At 43.7% G+C, this 25,070-nt stretch overlaps 1 protein-coding gene across 2 annotated transcripts in view; it reads left to right on the forward strand.

Annotated features, from left to right (window-relative positions):
- Positions 1–25,070, forward strand: part of HS1BP3 (HCLS1 binding protein 3) — a 56,792-nt gene that overhangs the window by 1,222 nt on the left and 30,500 nt on the right. For both annotated transcript variants that reach the window (XM_054279907.1, XM_054279909.1), the window contains exons 2-4: positions 4,656–4,821; positions 14,976–15,183; positions 17,101–17,326. In XM_054279907.1, coding sequence (XP_054135882.1) covers positions 4,656–4,821; positions 14,976–15,183; positions 17,101–17,326 — 600 coding nt within the window. The remainder of the gene's footprint in view (positions 1–4,655; positions 4,822–14,975; positions 15,184–17,100; positions 17,327–25,070) is intronic.

Here is a 25,070-nt window from a genome sequence, read left to right on the forward strand (position 1 = left end):
TTGGGAATAGGATTCCTAGTTGCTGTGGTAATATAAATCATGGAATCACAGACAATGCTGAGTTGGATCATGGAGTCCAACTCCTGGCTCGGTTCAGGACATCCTGAGGATCACACCATGTGCCTGAGAGCATTGTCCAAACACTTCTTGAACCCTGTCAGGCTTGGTGCTGTGATCACTTCTCTGGGGAGCCTATAAAATCTGTATACTTGTAATTAGACCAGACAGAGAAATAAACTATTTGGTGAGTACTTTCCCTTCACCTAATAAATAAAACTAGTTGTACATTTTTTTTTTCTCCTTCTGTGATGACCAGGGAGGTCACAATTTGGTCCCCTCTGGAGAGAGGTTTTTGGAGCTGGGTGCTGCTGGCAGGGCTGAGTTTATCAAGGCAGGAAGCACAGACTCTGCTGTCCTGGCCATACAGATGCTGGAATAAATGTTTCTCTGGTCCACAGCACTTGCATCTCCTGTTTTACTTTCTTTCTGGAGGTGCCTATTAGCTATCCCCCATGTTGGCCTTTCAGCACAGAAAGCAGATTAATTAAAATACAATTAAATGATTATATGCAAATCAAAAATCCAGGAGTGAGCACCCAGCTCTTCCATGAGCTGTGGAAGCTGCTCAGTTCAGCTGACCTTTGTAGTCTGCACTTCCTCTGTTCTGGGCCAGTCCTGCATGGTCTGATTGTGCAATGCTCTGATTCACAGCAGTGCTGCTGGTATGAATGGTCTCCTTGTATTTGGGTGAAGTGATTCCTGTTAGGATGGTTATCTGTGTGCCCACGTCTCTGGTGAACTCTGTTTTGTAGACAGAAGTGTAAACTGGAGATAAGCTAGATTCAAATAAAGCGTAGAAGCAATAAACCTGTGTGTCCAAGTTAAACAACCAGTTTTCTCCATTTGCTGCTTTTTTTTTTTTTTTTAAGATACAAGTGCAAAAATAATTGATTTAATGTGAAAGATGCAGTGAAACTATATTCTGTCTTGGGGTTTGCAGGTACTGATTCTGTTTGAATAACAATAACAGTATTTAATTAGTTAAAACATTAGGGCTGCTTATTTTGAAGGCATTACAAGAACTAAAGAGCACTTTGGATAGTATGCTCTGTTTGTCTCAGCCTCCCTGCTGGTTTCTGTTTGTTTAGAATCAGTTTTATATTTACAAAGAAATCCCATTGCTGTAGAAGATAATAGGGTTGGGTTTCCTGTAGGAGATAATAATAAAAATGATCATAAGGCCTAAAGCAAACAAACAAAAATTTAGCTATTCCCCCTCCCTCTAATAATTTTCCATGACATTTTAGCACAGACTTCTAACAACTTTAAAAGAAAAACCCTGGGTATCGATAAAGTACTTACTAACTTCATTGCAGTTTCAGAACTCTCTGATGCAGCAGCTCTTACAGTGAAGTTGTCATAGTGTCATCTCAGAACATCTGTACATGGTTGCTAAATGCCATTGAGGATGGTTCACTGGTCATTACTCCTTTTATTTCTATTAGAGGTGAAAAGCAGGTTAATTAGTCATTTATACTCTGTGTTAACAGAAGTAGAATCACAGACCTATTTGAGACGGAAAAGACCTTTAAGATCATCAGCTCCAAGCATTAACCTAGCACTGCCAGGTCCACACTAAACCCTGTTCCCAGGCGCCACATCCACACATCCTTTCAAGGACTGGTAATCACACACTTCCCTGGGTGTCATTGCAGACCTTTTGGCTGCCATAGCTGCAGTCACAACCTGAGTGCCTGCACATCTGGAGGGCTGTTAAGATCTGATTATTGTGATTATTAGAGAGAGATACTTCTACCCAAATTAATGTGCAAATGAGATCATATGCTAAAAATCAATAATGCAGATTTTATTAAGTGAAATGTGTGGAGACAAAGATGCAGGATGGGGGGAAAGGCAGAGAGAGAACAATTAAGTAGAAAGATAATCACTAGCCTTGCGGATCCAGCATTGTTTTGTTGGTCCTTCTTCGCCCTTTTTGGTGGTAGGGGTCCCACAAAACATACAGTTTAATGGGATGGGTTATTTATACATTCAGGTATAAATAGGTATGCCCAGGCACGTCCCCTTCAGGGTGGAGTTTTGCACTGTCTTTTGCTACACTCTGAATCATGTACAATCCTCTGATGGAAAGACCCAGAAATAAATCTAGGGGTGCTTTGGGTGACTTTTCTGGTTTATGACACCTTTTAAGACATGGTAGCTGCCTCTCAGTCCTGTGTAGTTGAGCCTGTTATGCCCCATCAGAAGGGATAAGTACCCTCAGGCCTCAGAGTGTGAATGTCCTGTGCTCAGTGTGTCTCTTCTTTGGAGTCATTGGACTATGGTTTCCTGCAATCCAGAGCTGACCTTCAGCACAGTTCTAGGCTGGCCTTCTCCATGGACTCCTTGCAGTGTTACACTCTTCTCCCCCGCTCTTGTTTACCTCTCCTTAAGCTTGAGATAACTTGGACAATAGTACTCTCTTTATCTTATCTCAAATCCCCATCATGTGGCTTAATTTACTGTTCATATTTCCAGGAACTCACAGGGGCAGATTTGGGGTGGAGGCATTGGTGGTTGCACATGAGGAGTTGCTTCATTGTTCAGTCTGCCAGAGTGGGCAAAGTCCTTTGGTGACCTTAATAGTGTTTAGGGCTTCTGTGAGCTGTAAGTCTCTTCTAAGAGCATATCCTCTGCTGCAGGTATATTCTAAAAAAGTCCAGATCCAGCTGATGTTACTGGCAGGTGCCCTTAGAGTCAGCATTTTGGCTGCTGCTGAAAGAGGCAGAGTTCCAGCTGATGGTTGTTACTCCCAGGTCCCACAGGCTGCTGTGTGAAAGCCAGGCACCTGTGTATTCACACATGGGCACTACTGGTTCTGTGTTTTAGAGCCAACCACCTGTAACTGAGAACAGAACTTGTCTGGATGTGTAGAGTGAAGTCCTTGACTGCCAGAGCATGGGAACAGAATCAGAGCAGACAGAACAGCATCATCAAAACACTGGAGATGGTAGAGCTGTTGTTAAAGCCCTAATTCTTTAAATATGGCTTGCAAAGAGGATTGGGTACAAAACAGTCTGGGTCCTTGTTTATTGTTATCCTATTTATCAGGAGCTCTCAAGATATTCTCTTTAAAAGGCTTTTTATTCGAGCTTTGGATTAGAGATTCAGAGATTGTCTTCTTGGGGAAGCTCAAGTTTCATAAGAACTGATCAAGTTTTGACATGATGAGAGGAATCTTTTGAAAGATTGTTTGAACCTAGATTGTTTAAACCTCTTGAAAGTGTATATTAAGTTCAATGCGTTGTGTATCCTTAGGTGAAAGGGCACTTGTGTTAATGATTCCTAAACTTCCTGAAGGAAGAGGTTGAGAATTCCACAAGAGCTCTGCAGTCTGTACGAAATCCAGGGAAGATGGAACTTGATAATCCTCGTGGTTAAAGTTTAAAAAGGCAGAAAAAATGTTTAATAATGCTAGTTTAGTTTTCTTTTAAGTGGTCCCTTCTGATTTCTCTAAAAAACATTCACTCACACATAGGAAGAATGTACTCAGAGATGTGTTCAGAGGATATTCAGTGCTGCAGACAGTGAACTTCTGATTCTGGCAGCATACCCAGCGACAGCAAGTGGTCTGTGGCTTGGCATGGGGTAACTTTGGGGAAGGGATCTTTGATCAGTTTTGGTTTTCAGGCTGTTGAACCAGACTGTTTATTTCATTAAATGTACCGATCAATGCTCCAACAGCAACTGCTTGGTCTTACTCTTGACATGTGAGCACTCTAATATGACCTGGCATTCCTCTTGAAAAACGTGTTATAAATATTTTCAGGTGGTGCTCCAGGGGGAGGGTGGCACCACAGTTCTGTGGATCTGAAGCGGTCAGGAGGAAAAAAAAATGCATTGATTAAACTGCAGCAGCAGCTCCCCTGTTGCATTTTCCTCCAGGAGGAGCCATGGGTGGTTATGACTGCTGGCAGCTCTCAGAGGTTAATGCTGTGGTTGTCTACTTTAACTGGGTATGAAAGGACAGGTAGTTTTCCTCAAAGACCTTCACAAGTGGAAACTGCATTTGGCCCATCAGTCTGCTCCAGCACTTCCTTTGTATTCTGGCTTTAATCCATTTCCCTGGTTGGCTCTTCACAAACCTCAAGTTGTTCTGTGCTCCAGGGAGCTCCTTCTTTCTTTCATGGCACCTTTCAGTTGTTGTCTCTGTCATTTCTGGGAATGTCTTTAGATAAAGGAGAGGTGGGTAGGGCTCAGCATGAGTCACTATGAACAGACCTTTGTCTCAAAATAAACCTGACGAGAGATCTTTGGATCTTCTCACCTGCCATACTGGGCTGAGAGCACTTTGAGCTCCTGCAAGTGAAGTCCCATTCTCCCATTCTGAATGAATCCACATCTCTTCACAGAAATGTTGTGTTCCTGGTATGCTGCCTGCAGTGGCTCCTGGCAGGTGCTTTGGGATGGAATATAGGAAACAGGCCATGTCCCAGTTAGTCTTGTTACAGAGTAGGAGGTGTTGAGGGCAGGGTCTGTGTGATGTCCTGTTCCAGTGAGAGCTTTTGCATTGATTTTCTTGGGCTTGTAACTGAGAGAGGGACAGCTAAAAATCTTTGTGCCAGTGCCTGAATTCTGTGTATTTTCTCCCCTAGGCCAATTCAGAATACACACACGGGGCTGGATTTGTCCGTGCCGGAATACCAGGAAATCCGTGGGAAGATGATGTCTGGCCATGTCGAGTATCACATTGTCGTCGTTACCCGACTGGCTGCCTTCAAATCAGCAAAGCACAAGCCTGAAGATGTGGTTCAGTTTATGGTAAATATTTCATCAGACCTGTGTTAGTGATCACTTTCTTAACCAGCTTTGGTTATTTCTGTCATGATGTGGCAGATGCTTCATCATCAATCCCAGCCTCTCCAGGTCAAGGTCCTTGGTAGGACAACACTGTCTGTACCATTTCTGCAATTCCTATTCCATTTTGCATATTACATTATCCACACAGTAATTGAACTTTTTATTCCAGGAGCTAAAAGTGATGATGGCTGTTGTTGCCTTTAAGGCATTTTTCATTATGGATCAACAAATAGAAACCAATTAAACTTTTTGTAAGTTCTGCTACAAATTAGTTTCTCTAATATATGTATCAGTACAAGACTTTTTAGGCAAACATGAAATAAATATATAATAGCTCATTTGAATGGGTCTATTACCTGGACACAGATTTTAAAATCCTTCCTAAGAGAGGTTTACAAGGAAGCGTCCGTATAAAACATTATTTAGCTGGATTGTCTTTTTCACTGTACCTGCAGAGTAAAGGTTTGAAAGCACAGCACATGACTTAAACCAGGTGAAATTAATCTCATCTATGGCATGTGCACATCCACTTAAGCTGTTGCCCCTGGGACTGTCTGTCACGCTGATGGGAAAAGGTGCATTTAGGGTTTTCTTCTGATGGGAAAAGGTGCATTTAGGGTGTTCTGTTTGATCTTCTTTAGCTGCTTGCTGAAGCACTCCCAAGAAGTGCATTTCTCTGTCCATTGACCATAAGGGGACACACCTTGTTGCATGCTGTGACCATCTGCTCTTTTCAGATGTTTTGGCAATAACTGTAATGTCAGAGTGATGTGAGTGTGTGGTTACCTTGTAGACCATGACCCTTTAGTGTAACTCACACTTCATGGAAGATAGCTGATAAAAGCCTGTTTAAACAGTCTGATTTGCAGATAAATATCTGGCAGTGTTGTAAAGAAATGCTTTACAACAAATGAGATCTCCTGCATTTATTCCACACCTTGTGCTATATATAACCATGGTAAAAGCAGTGATGCTGGCATAGGAGTCTGTTCTGCTCACCTTGCTCATCCCTGACTGTTTGTTCTCACTCCTGCAGTGTTTCCTTTTGTGTGCCAGTGTTATGTGGCTATTCCATAACGTCAGCTGAGGAGCTGCTCCTGGCTAAAAATGGGCTTGTTATTCAGTACTGATTTACACCTATTCCTTGAGCCTGTGACTTGGACAGTATCATTATAGTTTGTTTTAGGGCAGGGAAGGGCCAGATAGGGGCAGATAAGAGACAGGGATGTGCAGTTGCTTTTTTTCATGCAGCAGTGCCTGCTTATATTATGTAATTTTTCCACAAAGCTCTGTGGAAGAAAGAATCTGGCTACACCTGAGGTGTTAAACCGGACTGTCGTCACCTAACTTCATTTTGTGTCATTTCAGAACAAGTTGATAAAATCAGCTTGTCTGTGAAGAGGAGAAACAGACTTTGTACTGCAGTCCCTCTGCTTGCTGGGGTTGTCTGTTCCCATGTCTCTCTGGGAGGATTTTCAGCACTCAGTTGCTCTTCTCAAGTGAAATGAACCTTCCTGATTTCTCCTCTGGTGAGGTCTCCTGACATTTCATTCTTGATGAAGAAGATAACTGGTGGAGCCTGACGAGAATAACATTTATCTCATCAGTTACATTTTTTTCAGCTGACTAAATGTGATATATTATATAGTTTGTTGTGTGAGAGTAATTTAAAACTGTGAGCTGGGAGGTTGAGGATGGATGCTTTCCATCGATTCATTCCGATGAGTCTTGTCTGTGTGTATTACTGGAGGGAACAGAGGCATTCACCTGTCGTAACTTATCTCTCTGGAAGTTGGATATTTTAATCTGAGTCTGTCCGTGCTTATATGGTCAGTGGGGAGGAGGGGAGTGATGTGACTCATCCTCTGGAAATGTCTCTCTTCTTTGACCATAAAGGGAAAGTATCTACATTGTAGACAGCTGCAGTGAGGGGCTTCAACTCCAGGCTGAAATGTGTGAGGGTCAGTAGGGTTGCACACAAATCACTGTGCACTTGGGGGTGCCCTGGCATTTTCCACCTGGCCTTCAGAAATTGTGGGTTTCCTGTAGATCTTTTGTGGTATTAGCCTGCTGCACACGAGCCCTTTGGATACCCCAGAGCATCTCAGATAGCATGGGATGCCTTTTTCTGGGCAGAACAGTCTGCAGATGTCTGTGTTTGGTTTCCTAAACTCCCATCCCCATCACTGCAGTGCTGTTGAAAAGGCTGTAGCTGAGCTCTGTGGGGTGGGGGAACCCACTTTGCATAACATAAATGCACCATTTGAGAAGCCCTAAATTACTGTAGGTGTGTGCACAGAGCTGGCAGGAGTGACAGAGGACGTAAAGGCATTGGCACTGCCCTGAAACAGCCAGGAGAATACATGCAACATGCAAGGTTCTACTGGCTGCCTGTGTTCAGGCAAGTTGAGCTTCAGTCACATTTCACCAAAATGTTATTTTACAATGACTGTCATGGGAGCTGAGATACCTTATGCATGTAGGCAGATGGCTCAACCTGGAGAGGAGTGCCAGTCCTGTGGCTGCTGGGGAAGGCAGGTTGCACCCAGAGTGTCTGCGCAGTGCCCTGTTCTGCTGGATGCTGGAGCAGCACGAGCAAGAGCTGTGACCCTTCCCCAGAGTTGCAGGGAAGTGTAAGAGAGGTGGTACCTGAGGAGCAGCAGATCTAGCACATCAAATTTGTATCACAAACCAGAGTGAGATGAGACATCTGAAGAAGGAAGAAGAAACTACTATGTGCCTGTTCTGGAGCAGAATGGGAGAGGAGACATCTTTTTTTTTTCTTTTTTTGAAACTGCCAAATTGGAGGAAGGAGTCAGTGTCACGGCGCTGAGGTGACACGTAGTTTAGAGAAGGCAGGCAGGTGTGGCAGGATTTTCCTTGTCTCTGGATGCTGATTTTTGGATTGTCTCTGTTTTGGCCAGCTGGGGAGCCAGCTCTGTGTTTTGTGGCTCCTCCTTGCCCTGTTGCTGTCCCTGAGGCCTCAGAGGAGCGGCTGCTCCCGCCCTGCCCTTGGGGCCTGCACCACGCTCAGCGAGTGCTAGTTAGTGGGACCAGTGGCTCCAGCAGCTCCTCTTTTCCCTGGGAAAGGCTGGTGAGCAAGGCAGAAGCATCCTCTAAGCTGGCTGTGGTCTCCAGGATGGAATCCTAGGATCATTTGGGTGGGAAACAGCCTTTAAGATCCTTGATCCAGCTTTTGACGGATCACCACCTTGTCAACTACGCTAGAGCACCAAGTGCCATGTCCAGATGCTTCTTGAACACCTCCAGGAATAGTAACTCCAGCACTTCCCTGGGTAGTCCATTCCAATGTTTAATGACCATTTCCAAGAAATTATTTCTGATATCCAACCTGGACCTCCCCTGGCACAGCTTGAGGCTCTGTCCTCTCATCCTGTCAAGATCTAAGAGATGTGTTAAGGGGATGGCAAAACCCAGATGAACATCAGAAAGAGACTTCAGATCTGACCTGTGAGGCCTTTACTGTGGGGCTAGACAATCCAGAGTGCCCTATTCCCCAGCCTTAACAGGACTATGCAAAATCAGCATTGTGGCATCTCTAATTCAAATGTCTGTGAAGAATTAACAGAATAAGAAATTCACTTCTGTATGACATTCTAAATTATTAGAAAGTGGAGGGATTTTTTAATTTTAAAAAAATGCTAATTGTAAAATAAGCAAATGGGTTTTAGAACTGCATAACCTTAAGGTTATATTTGGTAATTAAAGGAAAAGTCAGTTGCATTTCTTTCAAAGGTCAGAATACTCTTGTACTATCGTAAGAGGGAAATTGGTTTTCTCTTTGGTACTGCTACCAAGGTGATATTTAATTATTGCCTGTAGATTTGCCATTTTCTGTGATAAAAATAAAAGGCTTTGCTTTTCTTAAAGGCATTTCTTCTAGCCACACCTTAGCTCTTTTAGCAATTAACTTCTCTCTTCCCAGCCTTATTAAAAATCCACCCAGCCTTTAGTGCCTTCTCTTTATATCTGCATCCAGTTTGATTCTTCTGTACAAGTTATTTGTTAGTCAAGTTTTTTCCTTTTCAAAGCTGAACAAATAACTACTGGTGTTTGACAGGCATAGCACAATTTAGGGAGGCATTTACTATAGAACTGTCTTCCTCTCCTAAAATGAGAGAGTGTATGAATACGTGGGTGTGTATTCATTTATATGTTTTCATCATTGCCTTTTTGCATATGTTGGCCCTTTTTTTTTTTTTTGGGCCTCAAAATCTGTGCATTGGAGTTGCATTTTCCTGACTGTACATGTATGTTGTGAAGAAAAATTCCTTCACCTTATGGCTTCTGTGATGTGAGAAGAGGGGAAAAAATTCATGCTCAGTGTAGCAATAGGTTCAGGAGCCACTAAGGATTCATGCTGATTAAAAAGAAATATCAGAGTTCTTGCTCTTCTGCTGGGCAAAACAGATGAGGAGAACAGCATGTGGTCATGTAATTAAAATCTACTATAATGCACACCCACGGGGTCACCAAGCAACATTAATTCTGGTATGGCTTGAATTGGGAGTTTCCAAGCAAAAGCTTGGGTTGTGGTGCCTGGGAGAAGGGGTGTTTTTGATTCCTGTACCCAAAGCTAGTGGTTGTTTAAAAGGACAGAGATGCTGGATCTCCCTTTTCTGACAGTGTTAAGATGTGGGCTTTATAAGAAGAAAGTCACTGTAGCCCTGGTTTTCATGAAATACTGTAAAATCAAGCATGCTCTTTGTTGGTGTGCTCTGGCTGGCAGAGGGCTCCAGTTAGCTCTGAGATCTCCATTTTGTTGAAATCTTTGCAGTAGATATAAAGCATATGAAGACAAGTTTGAGGTCACAAATGGGGCAGTAAAAGGAGCTTTGAAGGGAAAGGAGGCATTAAATAGCATTAATACTGAATGGGATCAAATTCTGCACACAACTGCGAGTGCCAGGCTCATATCCCGCAGCCATTTCGGTGTGTACTTTCCTGTGTGAGGCCCTTGGGAAGAGGGGGGCAAGGCACATGCATGAGATTTGAAGGATTAATAGCAAACTTCAGACTTTCACTTTGAACTTCATGGTGGTTTTGTTAACCTTCTAGCTATACTTGATCACATTCAACTTATTTATTTGTTCCCAGTGGGGAAAAAAAAACCATTCAACCTATGCCTGTCTGTCTTTTAAGTTCTGTGTTGGATGTGAATTGTTACAGGCAAATAAGGTCTTGACCTGGCAAATGTGCACATGCTTTGCTGTATTTGCATGATTAACTCTTTTGAAGTGAAGCAGATTGAGCCTTTGATATTGTGCCTTGACAGAACTCCTTGAAGTGTGTGCATTCAGGCTGACTTACAGGTGGTGGGGTTTAGCTCCACAGTGTTCACAGAGCTCAGTTAGAGACATGGAAGGGGAGAGGATAACTGCAGGATCAACACCTGGAAGAATTATAGGCACCAGAAGAAAAATATTTGAATATTAATCAAGTCAAACTTTGTTTACTTAATAGGATTGGTAAAATGGGGTTTAGAGCAGGGCTTATTTTCTGTCCTGACATTTTGGGCCATAGGATCCATCAAGGATTTTCAAAGCACTGTAAGTGATAACCAGGAAAGGCAAGATTTAATTTTGTTACATGCTGATACACCTTTCTCCTGGAAGACTAACACAGGATGTCAAATTGAAAGGGTCCAGAATTGAGGCAGCAGCAGTGCTTTCTAACTGGAAAGATGTGAGAAATGGTCTGCATCATGTCTGGGATTTGCTTGAAAAAATGCACTGTGTGGAACCTGTCTGGCACTTGTGTAAGGCCTCTGGGCTGCTGCATCCAGCTCTGGGGTCCCAGGTACAGGAAAGACATGGACCTGTTGGAGCAGATCCAGAGGAAGGTTACAGAAGTGGTCATAGAACTGGGACAGTGAGGACACAGGGAGGGGAGAGCCTGTTCAGCCTGGAGAAGGCTCCAGGGTGGCACTGGATTCCTTCCAGTACATGCAGGGGCTGTAAGAAAGCAGGAGAGGGACTGGTTACAAGGGCCTGGAAGGGGGACAAGGGGCAATGGCCTTAAGCTGAAGAAGGGAAGGTTTAGATTAGATGTGAGGAAAAACTCTTGACTGTGAGGGTGCTGAGCCACTGGCATAGGTTGCCCAGAGAAGCTGTGGCTGCCCCGTCCCTGGAACTATTCAAGGCCAGGGTGGATGGGGCTCTGAGCAGCCTGGTCCAGGGGAAGGTGTCCCTCCCATATTGAACAGTATGATCTTTAGGGTCCCTTCTAACCCAAACTGTTTGGTGATTCTCAGCACACCAGTCTGGGGCTGCTGGGCTCAGCCAGCTTTACGCCACTGCATTTCCAGCAGCAAACCCCAGGTGAACCTGGCAGCAGAGCTGAGTGAGGGGCTGGAGGCACAGGGACAGTGGGCGAGGAGCCTGGCTGGCAGGGGCCAGCGCTGGGCTTGGGTAAGTGGGGAATGGTTCTGGCTGGAGGGCTGACACCTCTCTGGTCAGCAGGGTGTTCTGCAGGGCTGACACCTCTCTGGTACAGCTGGGTGTTCCAGCAGAGGGCTGACACCTCGCTGGTCAGCAGGGTTTTCTAGAGGGTTGACACCTCTGTTCTGCGGGGCTGACACTCTCTGGTACGGCCGGCTGTTCCAGCAGAGGGCATCCCGGCACCGCAGGATATCCACGCGCCGGCACGCTGTGCTGCGGGCTCTGGGAAGCACATTAGTATGCTTTGGGGACAGTGCTGTCACACTTGCTATTCCGTGTCGCCTGCGCGTTCCCGGCGTTGTTGTTCAAAGCTCACGCAGATCCACAAAGGCGCAATTAGCGATGGGATGCGAGGGTGTGCGTTTGCTTTAGGTGCAGTGGTGTAATTAGACATAAATTGAGATTTATGAATAATTTACAGACTTTGATAGAGGAGGAATGAAAATTAAGCGGGGAAAGAAATAAGTTTGTGTATCTCAGTTCAGTGTTGGAGTATTTTTAAAAAACTGTTTTGGCATAATCTTGATTGGCTGCTGTCTTGTAATGCTTTCAGAAATTAATTTGGTAGTTATTATTGAAATTAATTAGATGTTAAATGTTTTTTGCAAATCAGGCTTAATTTTTTTTCCTGGATGGAGGGTAATGATGTTTTTTTTTTTTGAAAGAGCCCCAGTGAATTCCTTACTGCCCTTACATTTGTGCTTACATAGTATTTTTGGGAGGGGCTCAGGCGTTGTACCCTGCTCAGAGTGCTACTGGGACCTAGCAAATTAAAAATGTACAGCAGTTCAGAAGCTCTGGAATTGCTTTCCCCTCTCTCTTTGGGGGATCTTTCAGAGAGAAGATTGTGATGTTCTGGAACATCTCTATTGCCCTCACTTTAGTGCCTGGTTGCTGGATATCATTTCAGATCTGGCATGTGGAGCACAGTGTTACGCACACTTTACCTTTGTTACTTTCACAAGACAAGTCTAAAATTCTTGGTTTTCATTCCCCTGTCGACTCAGGTTGGGTGTTGTGTTTCAGATCTTTGTTACAAAGCTGCTTGCCTTTTGTGCCTGGGCACTGAACCCACAGTGAACATTGTACAGCTGAAATGCAAATGCTTTTCCAAATCATCTGGCTAGGTTGATAATTACTGTGAAAGGCAGGGAAGCGTGAAGCTGAGGTGGTTATTGCTCTTTGTGCCCACATCTGAATCAGTGAACTGGCTGAGGTGTGCCTGTTACTGCCAGGGCCTGTTCCCTGGCCTGGAGGGCAGCTCACACAGTCTGGCTGCGTGCACAGCATTAAACTTCCTTACCATCTGCAGTGGGCATCAGTGCCCAAACTGGCTGCTCTGGGGTCTCTCCACTGGGCCAGATTTTGGGCTGAAGAGTTATCTGGGAGCATGGCAGCTGCCCCGAGTGTAGGAACTGTGCCAGACATTGTCAGGTTCCAGTAGACACTGTAAATGAGATTTCTAGTAGGTGCTCTCAGGTTCCAGTGGCTGGGAATATGCCTGATGCTGTTTAGTGTGCCTGTATAGATGCAGTGTAGGGATTCTGCATTGATCTATAACTCATTTCCCTTCTGTGCTTTTTATTAGGTTGACTTTCTTTATCACTGTGTTGTTGGGAGAACTCTGCATTACTCCTCTCCAAGATGTGTGCTTGAGTCTCTCCTTCTTCTATATCCATCTCAGTGTGTGCAATACTGCACATATTGCAGTATTAGGATTCACTCCTCTAGAGTTCAGCAACACATGTTACAGGAGGATGAGAGCTGGACCCTAAAAGAGTATCTGTGCCCTATGCACTCCACTAGCACTGGTTTTGGAGTAGATTTTTATCTCTGTATTAATTGAAACAGTTTGGTAGATTATGGATCCATGGAGGGCCTTGACAAATATATTATCTGTATAACACCTGTCAGGATCCGTCCTAGTGGACGGATGACCTGATGATTTGTAGGAATGATCTCAGAGTGCAAAAACTAACACCGTACAAGGGGGTTTGCAGTGATAATCAAATCAAATGCAATTTTATTGAAATAACCACAGCAAAAATGCAATAGAGGGATTAAGGGAGTGAAAAAGAGAGAGAGAGAGAGAGGGGATATAGCTACCAATGCAGAGACGAAGTCCTTTGGTCCAGTCCAGGCAAGGGTCTGCCTGCTATGCTGGGGAGATCTCAAAGGCTCTAGCTAATTCAGAGGTTTTTATTAGTGAAAATGGTGAGGGGGGGGAACAGATACAATAGGGAACAGATGTAACAGGTAGTCTATGTCCTCAGCAGTAAATGAGAGCCATTGTTTTCTTGCTCCAGTGGTCACAACCTGCAGGCAAACATCTTGCTTCGGTCAGCTTGCCTCCCCACACACCTCCCCCAGGCTGGGGGTTTCAGTCCCAGTCCTTGGAAGGAGCAGAGGGGCCTTTTAGGAGTTTCATGTCTCAGTCCTTAGTGGAGAAGCTTCTTACATCTCAGTCTGTCTGTCACAGTGGTTGTAAAACAGGTGAGGGTCTTCTGTGGGAGACCACCCGAAACTCAGGAGAAGTCCAGCCAGGCCGAGAGGTGGGACAGCTTCCAGAGCTGCTATTGTTGCAAACGGGGCACGGTGCCCCTTCTTAGCATACAGCAAACACACTTGTGAAAACAATAGCTCAACACTGAGCTTTCAGGTCTCGGGGCCCGTGGCGTGTGACTTTTCTCCTTCAGAGCCAGATATTCTGGACAGAGGGGGTCTTCTCTTCAGTGGTCTCCCAAGGACGATTGTGAGGCAGATGAGGGAAAATTCTGACAGACTCTCACAACACCACAGAGCAGGGAAGTCACCCTCATTGCATCTGTAACATCACTTAGAGATAGTGTTTTGTTTGTGTGTGGGTTTTGTGTATTGGTTTAAGGTACTGAATTCAATACTTAATGTGGCATAAAAGCCACACCTTTTCTAACCAACATTCCCATAGCTATTGCTTTCCTTGTAATATCTTGAGCCTTATTTCTCCTCAGGCTTCCTGTCTTTGTCCACAGGAGGAATGACTCCATTCACTGCTGGCATCTTCTCCCTGTATGAGAACCTTTTAGGCCATGGCCAAGTTGTTGATTTTTATTTTCTCATGGATGAACTGAATAGTCAGGGGTCAGCTGAGGTCTTTGCCCTCTAGGTTTTTCTGTCATGTGCTCTTCAGAGCAGAAAACGTGACAGTTTTTTAGGCCTAAGCAGCCAAAGGGCACTGAAGCCACCAGGAGTGAGGAGTGGGACAGTGGTGCACAGACATGGGCAGCTTTCTCCACCATGTACCTACCAGGCAGGGCTTTTGTTCTCTCCTGTCTCTCAGGACTGGGCATCACTTTCAGTGGACAAGGATTCCTGCTGTCAGAAAAGTATCTGCAGCAGTGACCTTCCCAGTATTTCATTAGCTGATGAGTCAGACAAATGGATTCTGGCAATGAACTTTAATTCCATTAAGCAGTGGATTTTTAATAACAGAATTAGAAGACTAGCAACAATGCTTAAGGATTCGCTGGGTACATACAGGCTTTTGCTATGTCATATGTAAAGCTCCTTGCTAATACATGGTTTTCCACTTCCACAATTAATGTTTCACTGCTGCTTTGCTGCTCCTGTCTCACCTGTAAAGAAATGAGCCCAGACAATACATTTTCATTGCAGGTTTCCAAGAAGTACAGCGAGATCGAGGAGCTCTACCAGAGACTGACAGCACGGTATCCACAGGTGTCTCTGCCACTCCTGCCTAGAAAAGTTCTCTTTGTGGGGGAATCTGACATCTCTGAGCGAAGAGCTATGTTCAATGACATCATGAAATTCATCGCCAAAGATGAGGATCTAGCAACGAGTCCCGAGTTACTGGAATTTTTAGGTAACTAAAAGATGTGAGTGTCCCCTCTCCCAGAAATGTCCTTTATGGAAGTATTAAGTTCTTGACTTGGGCAGCCAAAACCTAGAGAGTGCCAAAATAAAGGCTGTCCCTGAAAATGTCCTCATGTGCATTTACAGAGCTGCACAGTTGTGTTTGCTGGTGTTTCTCCCTCCTCTCAGTGGACACCTGCCTCATTTAGAGATGTTGATAGGTACCTTCAAAGCAAGCATTGTGCTAGCCTGTCCCTGGTTTCCTGCTGTACTTCAGAACATGTAAGCTTAGAAGGCTCAATAGTCATATGTTGTCAGTGGGGAGATGGACCCTAAAGGGACAGTGCAGGGTCTTCCTTAGTGAGCAACTCTTCCATGTTTTGTCTGATTTTCCTGCAAATTATTTACTCTGAGAAAGATTTAAATGGAAGACAGATTCTTTGTTAGTTAAACACATTCTATGGCTAGCTTTTTTTTCCTTTTTAGTTTAATTTTTTTTCTTAGTTTTCCTTAGCTTTATGTCCAGCTCTTGTTGTCTTGTCTAGTGATTCTTACAGTTCTTTTCTGCTGTCTCTTGGGCAAAACAGGGTTACTGAATGAGTGGAACAAATGAGTTCCCTGCTTTTAATTCAGCTGAGGGCTGCTGGGCAGGGAGTACTCCAGCCTGGTGCTGTGCAGGATTCTTAGTGGAGGGTTACTTTTAAGTGAAGTTGCAAGAAGCTAACAAGTGTAGACAGCCCATTTTGCAGAAGTGTCAGGTGTGTGCCAGATAAATTCTGTGAAATTGGGAGCTTCCTAAAGTCAAAGGGGGCAAAGCTGCTTAAATGCATGGCAAAATTCAGGTAGTTAGGCTTTTGTTTAGGCTTTTTTTCCCTGGGCAGTATTCTCTTGCAAGCAGATCCCTTGCACAGAAAATTCAGAATTCATGTTGATTGATCTTTGCATGCTGGTTAACCTAACCATGGTGCACATCTGTAGCTAAACTAGGCTGGACTCCATTCTGTGGGCAGTTTGGGTGCAAGTAATGTGAAATCAGAATTTGCATTAGAATAGTGTCAGTCTTACCCTTATTTGGCAGATGCAGGCATGAAAAGCTAGGTGAGATGAGTCTCCCATGCCATGTTATTCAATAGTCAAAATGGTGTAGCCATGAATTTTATTCATCACAGCTTTCAGCAGCCTTTTTTTTAGCTGATCTCATTATTTTAAATTGCTTTCCTGGACATTCAGAAACTCGCCAACAAGGAACCATTTTCTCCTCATTCTGCTGCCCTTTGCATGAACAAGTGTGGTGAGAAGACTTAGTTTTATTTTTCAGTTGGCTGAATTTGCTGAGCTGATGCATCTTGCATACTGAAGGGTGTTAGAACTTCAGGCTTCATTTTTCAGTGTAAACTGAAGAGCTGCTGTAGAAACATGCTGTCCAATGCTCTAATTTTAACCCAAGTTAATTAAACTGTATCAAAAAGAGGATTTTATCTCTACTAGCTATGTGAAAGTTAGCTACCTACATCTGTGCAGAGTATTTACAGTGTCTTTGTAGCCAGCAGAAGAGAAATAGGCACTTCAAAGAGAAACTCACATGACTTTATTTGGATGGGATGAATCACCACGTGGAAATTCCATTGTTTCTGTTGACTGTAGAAGGAACATAAATAAGCAGATTTGACATGTGTTGCTGTGTCTCACTTAAAGTTCATTTCCTTTATCTTTCTCTACTTAACTACTTTGAATCAGTAAACAGATCAGACTCATCATGACACATAGTGAATAAAGGGAACAGTGGGAGTATTTTGAAAGAGTTTCACAAAAGCTGATCATGTCCTTCGTTCCTCAAACAAAACTCTAAGCAACAAGTGCAAGATATAAAAAACCTGTAGTATTTATCTCATATACCCAGTTTTGCCTCCATTACTATGTTTTGCAGGAACAAAATCTTCTAGTGCTGTTGACTTCAAGGGCAAAAACTTACCTGATGACAGGGAGAAAGAAGATGAAGAAAATGAGGCATTGGATTTTTTCAAAGAGGAGAAGACACCTGACTTAATCTCACAGCTTTTATCAGTGGAAGATTCCAAAAAAGGGGAGAAAAAAGAAGGGGGAGATGAAGAAGAAGAAGAGGAAGAAATTTTAGACCCTCTTGGTATAATCAGGTATGGCTAAAATCCTGTAAATTAGGTGTTTAGACTTCAGCCTTCCTGAATAAGGCTGTTGTATGTCACTGTCCCCACATTGCTAAATTTCACAGAGAAGGAGGGGCCTTTGCAGTTCATGAGTGAGGTGCTTTGATAGAGGGAAGAGACTTGGTGGTGCCTTTTCAGTGCATTCCTCAGGACACTGAAGTGACAGGGACGTGATGAGTGCCTTGGTACCAGTCCCAGCTACAGAAGGTATTTGCTGGGCACTGCAGGGTTCCACCACAGAGCATCAGCCCTCCAGCATCCAGTGGATGTGCCTTCTGGAGTACACGGGACACTCTGATTGCAGTGTCTGGAACTGCTTTTGAGCTCACTTGTGCCTTTTCTTTCCTTGTTCCTTTGTCTGAAGGTGTCAGATGCTAAATGCCACTAAGACATATGCAGGAACAGCTTGAGAAACAGTAATTGGGTCAAAGCTTCCTGATACTGGTATCTGTGTGTCCAGTAATTTTCAGCCAGTTACTTTCTTCCCTTCAAGGTGGAATTTCACACTGAATTTCAAACTGATTTCTACTAAACTCTGGAAGCAAATTAAGCTTTTCTGTGCTGGGATCATGAGTATCAACTACTTTTTAGGGTGTCTCAGGCTTTAGATGTACAAATGAAGACGGTGTAGCTGTTCTTGATCTTCAGTAAGCACTGACTGACCCAGCTGGATGGTTCCAGCCACCCAGAGTCCCAGCCACTACTGAGTGTTGTCTTGGATCTAGACTCTGCTTTCAAAATGCTTCTGCATAGCAATAGGCAGTAACTGAGAGTAACAAGCCAGACCCCTCTCTTGGTGTTTCCCATTAAATCATTTCTGGGGGATCATTCACTCTAGATCTAAGCTGGAGTCTCCTACACTAAGTTTGGTCAAATAAGATGAATAATACTGGAAGCACTATTTGGACTTTCCTCCTGCTGTTATAATCATGTAATTGTGGATGCCCAGATATTTTCCTTTTTACTTGAAGTATTTAATCCTTCAAATCAGAAAAACATTAACTATTACTCTTTTGATAAAATGTGCTGAATTACTCAGCATCAAAATTATTCTTTTGTTTAAGGAGAGTTTAAAAATTTAAATAACTATTTACAACAAGAAGTTAGATAAAGCAATACTTCCCACAAAATGGTTCTTAGTTTGTATTTTTACAAAAGCAGCTGTCCTTTTTTGGATAGGAAAATGATCTATTGGGTTAGCAAATGCAATGTTATATTTTCCAACTTATAACAAACAGAAGCTGTAAAAAGCTTGCTATGCCAAAACAAACAAGAAGTTTGCTTTTCTCCTCTGCACAGCTTGACACAGCATTTGAAAATCTTGATTATTTTGGTCTTCCAATGCACTGAAGGATGACAAGACCTGGTATTTAATCCTCATTTAGTTTATTGCTTCCATTCCTTCCAAGTACAGAATTCTTACTGAATCAAAATAACTTCATTTATATAAGAAGTATGGTCTTCACTGGGACAGAGCTGCAGCTCTGCAGCAGCAGTTATGCAGTCAGATGTTTTTCACTCTAAAGCAGTGGCTGGCTATCTATAAAAGACATCTCCATATCTGTTTATTGCTGTTTCTATGATTCTCACATGTGCAGTGCTGGGGCAGAAACATGAAAGTGGAAACAAGAATTCTGAGGTGGATTTTTCATTGTCTCTGTTCTCGTGCAACTCATCCTGCTTCCATGGAAGTTGTTTTCAGCTCACATCAATGGAGATGAGATTGTACATCAGCACTGTATCCCAGCTCTGTGCCTTCTAGTAAGAGGTGTCTAGGAGAGAGGCCAAAGGCAGGAGCTTAGTGGTCAGTGGATAGGCAGTTCTCAGGGGACATTTTAGGGTGTCTTCTATGCCTGTTAAAATGTTTGGTGCTTGCATGCTCTGAAGAGGGAGCTGAAGCCCCACAGCTTTAGTGCTTCACGTGTGCTTGAAGTTACTTTGGCATGGGAATGAATAAACAGGAGGTGAAGCAGATAGATAAATGTGTTTAGTAGTAAATTGTCCCCTAGTGCCTAGTAAATTTAGGTTTAAAAGGAAAAAAAATAATCCATGCTCCTTTCCTCTCTGAAAAACCTTTGGAAAGCAGTAGAATCAGCACTGAAACAAGCCAGTCCATTTTGTGAAGTAGTGGTGTCCAGAGTGCTTTGAGCAGCAGAGCTCCAACCTAAATTGAATCATGTGTTTGGCATAATCTTACAGGTTTTTTGCTTTCTGGATGAGGATGAAACTGCTCCAGTAGCACAGGCCTCCATATGCTGTCAGCATGCTTCATTTGGTAACAACTTCTCCTGGGCCAGAAGGCTGTGAATTGGATTTGGCCCAGCACTGCTGCTGTGCTGCTGAACCACCCAGTATCCAGTTAAATATCAGGCCTTAGGGGTAAAATGCTAAGCTAGAGCCTTTTTTTTCCCTGTTTTTGTATTGCTGGTGTTCACCCAGGTGGAAGCTCATTGTGGGCTGGTTCCTTTTGCCTGAAGAGACATCCCAGTGGTGCTGATTGTCTGCCTCGCTTTCAGGGCTGTGTCTGAGCTGCTCTTTGATGTCAGGTGGGCACACTCGCTTGCCAGTTCAGCTCCTCATCTTTTGTGGGTATTAATGATGGTCTACAAACATTATGTTTCTTGTTGTATGGCTCTTATGCCTCAAAGCTTTCTCTCTGTGTTAGCAGGGTGATTCTAGGATTCTTGCTCTTAACAGGATTCTTACTCTTAACAGGATTTTGCTCCTCTTAACAAAGAGGAGGACTTGGGGTTTTGCTCTTTTTCCAAACCAGGAACATGTCAAAAACAATAGATATTTCTGATTAAGTTTTCATCTTTTAACATGCCTCCTCCTTTATATTTTTTTTACCCCAGAAGCCAGGTTCTTCCTAGAATAAAAGGTGTTCAATATTAACTCATATTTGTGGGATGCAGTGGTATTGAAATTCATTGAAATATGCTTTCTTCTCTTCACCCTCTGCCTTTCTTGATAGTTTGGAGTATTGGTATTCCAGTGTATTGTCACCAATTACTCTGCAAGTTTTCCTGGACATTTGTAGAAATCTTTTCAGCTTTGGACAGAATATACAGGTCCTGTAGGAAAAATCACTCCTAATACAGAGTAAGGCTATCCTTTGATATCAGCTGTGCATAAGGGAATGAATTATAGTATACTCACTTCTGTAGCAGTGGCACACTTACAGCTCTATTTCACTCTTCTTAGCACTTCAAGTATACAGTGACTTGTAAGTCATTGTAAAGCTCTCATAGCATTTTTTAAAGGTGCATCTCTTGGGTTTGGTTTTTTTTAATTCATTTTTTGTCTTAAGCCAAAAACATCATAATATATTTTTGTTAAAATGTTTTATTTCCTTGATAAGTAGGAAATCAGATACATAATTAACTCCCCATTGTAGGGACAGTATTAGGTATATTGACTTAGCTTTGTCACCACTCTTTGTCACTCTTCTTTAAATCCATAGAGCTCACTATTTGCAGATACATATTTTTAAATCCTTGGTAGGCTACCGTGGTACTTTGGTATTGGAGTTTTTAAAGGTGCAGTATTTTTAAAAAATGTTTTAAAGGATTTTCCTCATAAATTGCAAAATAATATCATGTGGCTAGTGTCAGTTGCAGGGAGTTCTCCAACTGGCATGCCTTCAGGAATGAAAGAAACAAGAGCAATAAATCTGAAAGAGGCTAATACCTCTGAAGGACAAGGCCTGGAAGAGAAGCACAAGTTGAATGAACTATTCACCTGAACTTGATGGTACTGTTGAAAATTCTGCAATGGAAAAGGGTATGATTTGCCAGTGGTTTGAGGGCAGGTTGGCAGGGAGTGAGGGGAGCTGTGTGCAGCAGGATCCAGAGCAGCAGCAGTGCTCAGCCAGGGCTGACTGGGCAGTGTCTGGCTGTGGCTGTACCATGACATTCTCTGTCCTCTCTGTGAGGTTGGCTGGGTCCAGAATGCAAGTGCCTGCTGGCCTGGGCTGCCTCCTGGGCTGTGATTGGGATGCTTTGGGAGAAGGCAGGTTGTCCCAAGCCAGGGTGTACCAGGGGCTGTTCTGTGCTTGAATTGTTGAACCGAGCTCCTGTGCTCAGGCCCAGGCTGTGAAGGAATTACTCAAAAAACCAGTATAGTCCCTGTTTTTCTACCCACAGAGCTTTCTGCCTGCTGCCGTCTTCGCTCCACTCTGCCCTCAAGCTACCCTAGGGTTTGGCTTTCTGTAGACAGGTCAGGCATCCAGTTAGGATGCTTAATCCAGGCAAGATCAAGTTCACATTTCCAGGTATTCTTCTTAAAGCTAGTTAAAAACACATCAGAGTAACTGAATTGGGTTTTGTCTTCTTCCTCTGTGGGTGAAATACAGAGTTCCACTGTTTATATTTTGAAGCCAAGAGCTTTAGCATCCCTCTCCTCCCACTTTGTAGTCACAACAACTGAATTTAGTACTTGTGTTCAGTTCATTCCAAAAAACCTCAGAAGCAGCTGATTAAAATGACTGTGAACCAGCTCCTCTGAACAAAGCAGCAGCAATTCTGCAAAAGGAGTGTGGCTGCCTTGTGGGTTAAAACATGCAGCAGCCCTTTCAGTGCATGCATTTCTTCAGCTGCAGTTACCTCCTGAGGTAATATTTGTTCACCACTTTGGGAGAACCCACCTTTTCCTGAGCTTTTTTTTCCTGTCTTCATCAGCTCTCTGCAGCCTTTGCAGGAGCCTCTCCTCACACAGGGTTCCTCCCTTCCGTCCTTTTTCCTGTGCCTCCCTAAATCTTTCAGTGACAGCATGCATTTCCCCAGGCATAGGTTTTTCCTGGCAAACTGCACAGAGGTGAGTATTCCCTAGGCAAGAGTTCTTCTGTCTCATCATGGCTCCTGGAGAGTTTCTGTCTTGACTCTGTGCCTTTACTATTGTTTCAGAGGATTTCCTTGTGGCTTCTCCTCATCCAAATTTGTGCCTCTCCTGAGGAATACAGATATGTGGGTAGGTGGGAGCTTTGCATCTGTTGTGATTAAACACAGATACAGCTGAGTCCTGACAATAGTTAGGAAGGGATGGGGCTGGTGAGGGCTGACTTTTTGGGTGTCTTCTGCCAGGGGTTTTTGAAGTCTTTGTAGCTGGTTGTTGCTGGGGTCAAGCCCAAGCACCTCCAGTGCTAGAGGTTTGCTGTTGCTGGGTTAGTTGGTAAGGAGATTATTGAGGCACTCAGTGCTTTTCCTGGCTGCAGATGAAGCAGGTGATGGCTTGGAGCAGCAGACTGGCAGGGAATGAGGAGCCAGGAACCAGCCCTGGTCTTGCCAGAGCCTGTAGAGCCAGGCAGGCTGCAGGAGGAGGGTGGGTTGGCACACAAGCCAGCAGTTGTTTCTGGGTTGCATCCTACACCTTTGTGTTTCCCAGCCCCTTAGTGGTAGTCAGGCTACAGCTTGACTGCTGAGTTGTTGATCCCAGTGCTCCCTTTCCTTTCCTCTTCCCTGTTGGGGCAGAAGAGCTGAGAACAGCCTCAACCTGCTGTCTTTGGGGAAGAAGTGAGTGGCAACATTTGATCTTGCTTCCTCTGCCAGAAACCTTGGGCAGCTGAGAGTGGCTGATGGAGAGGCAGAAATCAGCTTAAGGGGAATCCTGCATTCAGCATCTTTCCAAGTGGTTTTATTGATGGAGTGCCCAGAGCTGTAATAGGTGAGGGCAGTGTACTTGCTCATGGATTTTCCCCTCCAAGGAAGAAAATTTCTGCAGGCTGGAGTGGTGTTGCAGCACAGCTGCTGTCTGCTGGACAGATGGTCTGGAGCAAACTTGTCAAAATGTGTGTTCAGCTGCTGTGCCTTCTGGTCCTTGGCTGGCAGGGTTGTATTGCTGCCACTCCTCAGGCATCCTGCTCCTCAGCCACTCACAAATTCACAGCTGCCCTTTGGGCCAGCCAGGTACGTGTTTGCTTCCCCTCTGAATCCAGTAGGATTTATACACAGCATAAAAACTACTTGTCTGTTTGTCCTGGTCAACTAAAAGAGAGTGAAGGTGTCCAAACATCAAAGAGTGAAGATACAGGTTATTTTTTTCTTTAACAAAATTCAGATAGTCAAAACAATGAATGGGAAAATAGAGCTTTGTTTTCCTAGCAGTGTCTGTGTCTGTGCTCACAGCTGTGAGGCCTTCAGAGATTTAAACAGGCAGATCTCTATTTTCTGTCAGTTGTTGAATCACAAGCTTAGGTTGCAAGGCATGCTTGACCATCACTTTGCCAAGTGACACAAGTATTTGTCACAATTCCAATCCAGCTGCTGTCAGATTGGCAACTCACAACATCCCAGTAAACAACCCTGTTGGTCTTCTACTGACAGATAAAATTTTTCTGAAAACCAAAGATAGTAGTCTGGTATGGTCTTCTTCTCCATCAAAGAGAGAAGGAGAAAAGGGAGCAAAAATTCTGTATTACCTACCCAGTCAGAGGAAAAGTCTGCCTCACTTTTCATAAATTGTCTGGTCTCAACCTTTTTTAGGGGCAACCTTGTAGCCTCTCCTTGGATTGTTTTAGTTGAGTGTCTTGGGAGTAAAGCAGGTTGGCAGGAATACTCTCCTTGCAGGAATTTCATCCCTCCAGTTTATCTCCTGAATATTTTTGGTTTTTTAGGTGCTTTGAGAGTGGTGTTTCCTATGCAGAGGGCTTTCCTTTCTTTTCTGCCACCAATCCCATCTCCTGAGAACAGCTTCCAATGTGTTTCCTTACTGAAAATCTTACTGTGCCCCCACAAATGGGAGGTTGAGGGAGATTGAAAGAAAACATTGGGAAATGAAACCATGTTTAGCTGCTGGATCTCACAGAATCATCTATATTCATTCTGTTTAAAGTCTTCTGAGTGGCAAAAACCTGTTCTCTTGAGATAACTCTACCAAGGCTTCTTTGGCTCCAAGTGGTAGAACTGAGACCTTTCCCTAACTGTACTTCCCAGCCAGGGAAATCAAGTTGGATGTGTGAAGAACTTGACCCTCTTCTCTCATGGCTTTTCTTTGGGAGGACAAACTGAATGGAATTATGCTCAGGAAAACTGAGATTTTTGGGTACTCCTGGACTTGTAGTTGACATATATTCTATCCATAAGCACTCCTTCAGGAGAGTGTGTTGCACAGGTGGTTGCTGCTGTGTCTGCACCTGGCAGTCAGAAAGAACTGTACCTTGGGATCAGAGCTAGGGCACTCACACTGCCAGAGGTATGGGAGTGCATACCCAAGCCACAGCTCTAAAGTTGGCTGCTCTGTGTTTTCTTTTCTTTTGGAAATAGTAATTTCCCTGACCTAAGGAAAAGTTGTGTGAGTCCTCCCTGTGCCAGCATTGTCCTTGTCTGCATTCATATTTCCCTGTCTAGTGTTACATTTTTGGTCCCATGAGATTATGCAGTCATTATTTCCCCAGGTTTTTAAGCAATTGCCTGGCTTAAAGTTCAGTGATGAGTTTCTGTCATGACTGGCTTGAGTGATTCCAGTACATCCATAGCTGGAACATGAGAATCCTCTGGGAAGGAGTTTAAGTAATTATTTTAATGTGCTTCATTTTCTTTCTGATTAGAACACTGAATATACTTTAATGGGTTTTATAAATAGTTAATTTGTGTTTATGCCATCATCCTAAGCCCAAAGGGCTGAAAATAGCTCTCTAGTCTGTGTAGTGTTACAGCTGTGCACCATCCAGTGGTGTTTCCAAGCAGAACACAAATGTGACTTCACCTGGGGTAAAATG

The sequence above is a fragment of the Melozone crissalis genome, unplaced genomic scaffold, assembly GCF_028551555.1.
Source record: "Melozone crissalis strain CALT ecotype California unplaced genomic scaffold, PUWL_Pcris_2 ptg000027l_1, whole genome shotgun sequence".
In the NCBI taxonomy this organism is placed as follows: Eukaryota; Metazoa; Chordata; class Aves; order Passeriformes; family Passerellidae; genus Melozone; species Melozone crissalis.